The sequence below is a fragment of the Manihot esculenta genome, chromosome 3 (assembly GCF_001659605.2).
Source record: "Manihot esculenta cultivar AM560-2 chromosome 3, M.esculenta_v8, whole genome shotgun sequence".
In the NCBI taxonomy this organism is placed as follows: Eukaryota; Viridiplantae; Streptophyta; class Magnoliopsida; order Malpighiales; family Euphorbiaceae; genus Manihot; species Manihot esculenta.
Window position 1 is genome coordinate 2,333,809 of NC_035163.2, and position 6,583 is coordinate 2,340,391.

The 6,583-nt window shown below is 34.6% G+C and overlaps 1 protein-coding gene across 9 annotated transcripts; it reads right to left on the minus strand.

The window, feature by feature from the left end:
* Nucleotides 1-236: 236 nt before the first annotated feature.
* On the minus strand, nt 237-6,203 carry LOC110610523 (NAC domain-containing protein 75). Of its 9 annotated transcripts, none has more exons than XM_021750480.2 (7): nt 6,055-6,203; nt 4,749-4,969; nt 4,253-4,430; nt 3,445-4,007; nt 2,713-3,000; nt 1,883-2,035; nt 237-897 (listed from the first exon to the last, which is right to left on the minus strand). In XM_021750480.2, exons 2-7 carry the CDS (start codon nt 4,869-4,871, stop codon nt 808-810), a joined length of 1,395 nt encoding a protein of 464 aa, XP_021606172.1. In that variant the 5' UTR covers nt 4,872-4,969; nt 6,055-6,203; the 3' UTR covers nt 237-807. The 9 variants fall into 9 exon arrangements, with proteins under 9 accessions (XP_021606172.1, XP_021606170.1, XP_021606173.1 ...); XM_021750478.2 differs by having other exon boundaries at nt 4,749-5,124; nt 6,055-6,199; XM_021750481.2 differs by lacking the exon at nt 6,055-6,203 and adding an exon at nt 5,416-6,048.
* Nucleotides 6,204-6,583: the final 380 nt, after the last annotated feature.

Below are 6,583 nucleotides of genomic sequence, written 5' to 3' on the forward strand. Positions count from 1 at the left end.
TAAAAACCAACTCACCTTTGATCTTGAAATTTTGTAAATCCAATGCATCAAGAAAATTTAAAAACTAGCTAAAGCAAGGCATGTGGTATGCAGAATTTGCTGTTGCAAACTTCTATAAAACCATGCAAAGATTTCGTAAATAGATTAAACAATAATAGGAAATTAGTAGAGTTGATGTCCTGCCCCCTTCAAATTTTCCTTGAATATCAAGACGAGTAGAAAAAGTAAGGCAACAATGAGATAAACAATTCTGTATAGCAAATTTTTATTTACAAAAAGAGGAAACATATAAATTCCTGTTTGTATGTTTTGCTAAAGTGACTAAGCACAAATAATTAACAAAGTTTTTCCCCCTGCAATTTGCACAAACTATTTGGTATTTTTTTTTTCTTTTCAAAGAACAATAAAAGAACTTGTACAGATGTCTTAAAATAATAAAATAATAAAAATATAGCCATAAAGATGATATTGTAATGATAATGGTGATGATTTTCACGCTCTAAGATTTTACTTTGGTCTTTGGTTTTTCTTCTATTGTTAGTAGACAGCAGCCTTTCTTGGTTTCTTTTTCTTTCTTTCTTTTCTTTTTTCTTTTGTTCTTTCTTCTTTCTTCTTTCTTTCCAACAGTTAGTTCAGTTGAGAGCCATAGCAACTTAGGAAGGTCCCCACAAGAAGAAAAAAGAGCAAACCATATGGATGATTTCTTGGCCTCTTCTTACAAAAACTTGTGGGAGGCTTCAAGTACTATTGATGATGATAATGATGTTGTCTGTAGGGTTTATGTTTATTCTATATTATTTTTTGCTCCTACCCATGATGATCCTGGTTGTCAGGGTCTGGCCAGAATGAAGAGTACTTCAACCATTCAGCTTCTTGTGGGTTTGCAATGGATGACTCCTGCAAACACGAAACGTGCAAATCATGGGAAAAGTAAGGTTACAATTTCAAACAGACAATTTTCACTTAAAAACAATAAACCAATGAAGTTGCCTATTTTGTCCTTTTTTGATTTCCTCCATAATCAGATTGTCTGAACTGAGCTTTCCTTGGGAGGACACGCATGATAAAAGTTCTCATATTGCTATCATCTAACTTTGAGAAATGAAAGAACATATTTTGGGAACTTCTTTTTTTCTTTAGTTGGTTTTTTTATCCTATTCTTTTTGCATAACTACATTTCTTAGAACATCTAGTTCAGACACAAACCTTAGGAATTGAGGTTTCAGCTTTAGTTTTACTATTTTTAATATTAAAAAATAAAGAAAAAGAAAGATTCTTATCTGTTTAAGTTCAAATATTGATGGCCTGTGTTTTCACATTGTGCATTTGCTAAAATCTTGGCTCACTTTTTCTATTTTCAATACGTCAAAGTATACGGAAAAAGCTTATCTGAACCTAACTAACACATGAAGGTGAGTCTCTCCATCAAAAAATCACATAGAACCCACATTCATATTTCTTGGGTTTATGATGGACTAAGTCCATTAAGAATTTCCCCAAAATATTCATGCAAGAAAGCAGCCTTCCTATTTCCTATATGCTTTCAACTTCAATATGCATTACACTTTTGTAATCCTCTTCAAGATCATGCCTCTTTCCAGTGAGTTAGCAAAAAGATACAAGTCTATACATGATAGGCCTTTATTTGTTTACTGATACAGTGACATCATAATAAAACCTCTAAATTAGAAATGAAAAATGAAAATAAAAGAGATAAAGAGAAAAAGAAAAGTTTTCTAGTTTGTATCTTTATTTTCTTTATTTTATTCTTTCTAATCCTTTTTTCACCTTTTCTAATCTTTATTATCTTGGCTTCTTAGTTGGAATTATGACAAATTAATAAAGGAGTCATAAATTTCAGGGTCAAAAAGTTCATACTCACTTCTTTAATATCAGTCGACGTGCAACCCATTATGAGTTCTTCTAGACCAGATGCAGATCTTCCTCCCAGTTTATGATGCTGCTGCTGCTGTTGCTGTTGGTGGTGGTGGTGCTGCTGTTGCTGTTGGTGGTGGTGGTGGTGGTGCTGCTGCTGCTTGTATTCATTTGTTCAAAGGTTACCAACCCAAAAAGAAATTACTAAATATCAATCATCACGTCTTTAAAAGTGAAATTACAGTTTATTTAATTTTGTCTAATTTAGTTGACACTAAAAGCAACACTTAAAAAAAATTAAAAAGCAAGCAACACGGAGCAAGTCTCAGTTGAAGTTGGGTGAAACTCGAAAAATTATAAAATACAATGGTTATACGGTATTGGATATATGGTACAACAAGCTAATAGAATAAATATTCATAATTTTTTTTTTACCATGTTTTTTAAGGGTTCACTTATCTATGTATTTGTCAAATTTTTAGCTAGTTGCAGTATGGAAGATTGTCTGCATGAGTTTCCAAATAAATGAATAAATAACAAAAATTGCAACTTTATTAGAGGGTGTCGGTAGCTGGCTCCTCCTTATCATCAGGCTACCAACCTCCCTAACCTTCCTGCACTTGGTCAAACTCTTCCGACTTGGTAGAGATTTTCTTTTGTTTTCTTTTCTTTTTTATATATATATATATATATATATATGGGCTTGAAAAACAGTCACAAGGACCTGCAGTCGCTGTCACCCACACTTCATGAAGAGAATCTAATTAATGTTGTATCATATACCAGCATGAATATTGGAAGTAGGAGGATATGTGTTAGTCCGAGTACGTAAATTACCTGGATTTCGTTTTGAAGCATTAATCTGGAGACATGATAAGGATCCTCTTCAAGAATGATGGAAGTGTGATGGAGAGGTGGCGGAGAGATGATGGCGGATATGGGATGTGAAGGCCTGCTGATTTGGAAGGCTGCGGTAGCAATCTGATGGTGTACATGGTGGTGTTGTGGCTGTTGTTGATGATGATCATGGGCCATATGATGTGGCCTTTGATGGTGCTCCCCAATGTCATTACATGTGCCTGATACTGGGGCTTCCCTTGCCGTTGAAGCCTCTCCTATCCCCACCTGAAAATGGACACACCTCCCATGAAGAAGTAGTTTGCTAGCAAGTCTCTTTTCAGACCCCCTTCATTTCTCTATGTGTTTCTATCAGTTTTGAATATTAGTTTCCCTTTTAATGTTACTTTTTGGGAGGTAAAACAAATTTAATTAGTTAGCTGACAAAGATAATCAAGTGAGGTCCATAGAGTGTTTCATGCTGAATTTGCAAGCAATGAACATGAGTAAAGTTATTAACCCTAGAAACTTTCTTAGTTACTCCCTTTACTTTTTCCTTTTTTCATCTATGACTGATTTTCATGATGCTGAAACTGAAAATCTTGAATAACATTACTTATGTCATCAAGCTTACAAATTACATGTTGTAAATATATATATATATATATATATATATATATATATATATTGAAGAAGAAGAAGAAGAAGGGAATAGATGAATGAAAATGGTACCTCATCAAAGCTTTTCCTGAATGGGGGGAACCCAAAATGATCAGATTTTAACTGTTGGATATCAATGGCACTGTAGGATGATAGAGCAGCAGCAACCCCAGCTCCAGTTATTTCATCTCTGTGTGGAATTATTTCTTTTGATGAGCAGCTCCCGCTACCACTGTCCCTTCTGCTATTGGGATCATTGCTTCCTTCACCAGTAATAGCAGTCCTATCAGTCCAATTGCATTGCCTTGGTTGTGTTTGATAAAAGATCTTAGAGACCACAAGTTCTCCTTCTTTCTCTTCCTCATGCTGACCAAGGTGGTATTGGTGCATGACCCAATTAGTCTTTTCAGGTTTTCGATTTTTCCCAAAATTTGTGTAGAGGACTAGGATCTTCTTGCAACCCTTTTGTTTGCCATTCAACATGACTGGCCTTGTCTTGCCTGTTTTATGCCACCTTGTCTCTCCTCCTTGCATGTCACATTCAGTTTGAATTTTTCTTCTCTTTCTTGTGCCCGTTGTGTAAGCCTTAGATGGTCTATGGAAAAAATGCCTGCTTAGGCCATCTCTTGTAACTCCTGCAAGCAAAATGTGAAGCAATATTTAGCAAAATCAAAGTTAGGTTCACTTAGGTGTAACAAATTGTGACCCAGAATCCTATTCTTCAAAAGTCATAACAAAACCCTGAAAACATATCATAACTCGGATTATGAAACAGTAAAACCTAACAAGATTGAACAATCACAGAAGCAATTATATGTACACGAAAGAGAAAAGGAGATGAACAATTTGGTGAAAATATATATTGAACTATTAATTTGACCTGGAAGTTTCTCAGGATGGGTATAACAAATCCCATCTTCTCCTTCAATGGTGGGGATGAACTCATCAATCAAAGGGTGAGATTTCATGTCTTTGGCTTCTACTTTTGCTTCAAGGTGTTCTATCAGTTCTTGGTCTGTTGGATCAAATTTCACTCCTGCTGGTAGACCTACCCAATCCTGAAAATCATTCAACTCCAAGGTAAAATGAAATTTGAAGTTAACAAAAATAAATTAATCCATGCTAAAAAAGGATGATAAAAGGATGGAGGGCAAGAGAGCTAGAGAGGAGAGAGCAAAGCTTGAGTCCTACTGAATTTGGTTTTGCTCAAAAGATATTACTACTCAGACCCAAAAAGAAAGAAAGAAAGAAAGAAAGAAGAAAGAGCAAGAATAAAACATCAAGCATAATTCTTGTTTTTTGCTTTGCAATATTCTTCTTTTTGTTTAAAATTTATTTGAAGCTATGAATATTACGAGGAATTATATTTTCCCTACCGGCTTCCCTTCAATCTTGTGTCCACAACCAGGACACTGCTTGGATCCACACAGCTGATGCTCTTCAAGCTTTGCATCAATAAGATCAGAGCTACTGATGGATCCTAAGTTACTCTTGCTCATCGCCGCTGCTGATGTTATCTTCTTTCTCGCAAAGTCTTGAGATTTTCTACGAAATTAACTTTATACAGTAGCTCCCCAATCATATCCCTGTTGGCTATCTATTTACACCAGAAATCATGAATTATATGGATATATTGGATTAGGCCTTTGATGACTTGAAACCAAAAATATGCATAAAATATATGATTTTTGGGTGTGCTTTTGAGATGGGTCTTATCAGAAGCAGACTTTCAAACACTTGGTGATGATTCAACTAGAAAACAAGAAATCAAATAACAAAATTAAGCAATACCCAGATGAGGAATAAAACCAAAACTGCAAATAATCAAAAAAGGAAATACAAACATATACTTGTGCATGGGATAGAAGAGAGAAGCTAAGCTAGAACAAGGAGAGGAGGAAAAGAAGAAACTGTCACAGTAGGATTGAGCTATAAGACCTGCTTTAACCATGGAAAACACCAGAAATCACTCTCTCTGGACTCTTAACTTTAACTGAAGTAAGGGAGAAAAAGGAAAAGGTATCCTCAAGCCTAGAAACCCACCTTTAAGACTTTGCCAATTTAAGCAGCGGCATGTAAGCGGTTTATGTGAGAGAAAGGGAAAGATATTGAGAGAGAAAGAGAGAGAAAACAGGATAGAAAGTTAAAAAATTAAAAATTAAAAAAAAATAAACAGACAGTATTCCTAAAGCACAAGGCTTTTCTCTCTCACAGAGCACAACTCTCCCTTTGTCTTGAGGGCCTTGACTACTAAAGCAAAAGGCAAAGAAACGGACTCCACAGCTGTTACTTAAGGGCACAAATTCAAAAGCAGCAAGCAAATATCAAGAACAAATCCCATTATTGAAAGAGTTATCTTATTCAATTTAATAAAAAAATCTAGTATTTTGATAGTAATTAAAATGGGTATATTATATCTATATATAAACTAATAAAGCTGAAAGCTTGATTTCTGGGTGAAAATTTTCTGCAGTGTTTATAAACCTATATGTACATGGCAGTAACTTTGAGTGAGAGAGACGATATTGGGTAAATAGACAGTTAAATTCCGGGAAATTTAACAAAGATGATAGTTAAAACAGTAAGAGAGCTAAAAATTCTATGGTAGAGAAACAGAAATAATATAGGGAGAGAGCGAAGGAAGAAGAGGGGGAAAATGAGGAAAAGAGGGGAAGAACTCACATGGGTAATGAGCTGAAGTGGTGATGATGATGATTCTTTTGGCCATGAATGTTGCAGAAAGAGAGAGAGAGAGAGAGGAATTAAGGGTTGCTTGATATGCAAGGCAAATGAGCAGCGTACTTGATGGACCACCACCACCACCACCCCCACACCATTCTTATTACAAGTATTATAAAATCATATAAGAAAAAGGTAAGTGTAATATATATATATATATATTTATATATAGTGTTACTTATTTCATTAAGGCAAAAAAAAAAAATCTACGAAACTTCAAGCAGAAGCAGACACACTCATGTATTGTAGACACACTTGCCTGCCTCTACGTATATTATATATGTATATATATACACGTGGGTCCCAAAGAAGATGTATAATGTGAACGTATAGTAGGCACTATTCTTTTAAAGGAAAATTATTACTTAGTTTACTTGGGATCAAGAAATTCATTAATTAATTTATACATTAAATTTTTTTTAAATTAAATAAGTTGAATTTAATTATAAGTTCGATTAGAATTTCTAAGTAT

Excerpts from the sequence above, each read along its gene's own strand:
- LOC110610523 (XM_021750480.2), bottom strand. The coding sequence starts at position 4,871 with ATGAGCAAGAGTAACTTAGGATCCATCAGTAGCTCTGATCTTATTGAT. Across the intron at positions 4,008-4,252 it reads CCATCCTGAGAAACTTCCAG|GAGTTACAAGAGATGGCCTA; the intron begins GTCAAATTAATA and ends TTTTGCTTGCAG. Across the intron at positions 3,001-3,444 it reads TCAGGAAAAGCTTTGATGAG|GTGGGGATAGGAGAGGCTTC; the intron begins GTACCATTTTCA and ends GTCCATTTTCAG.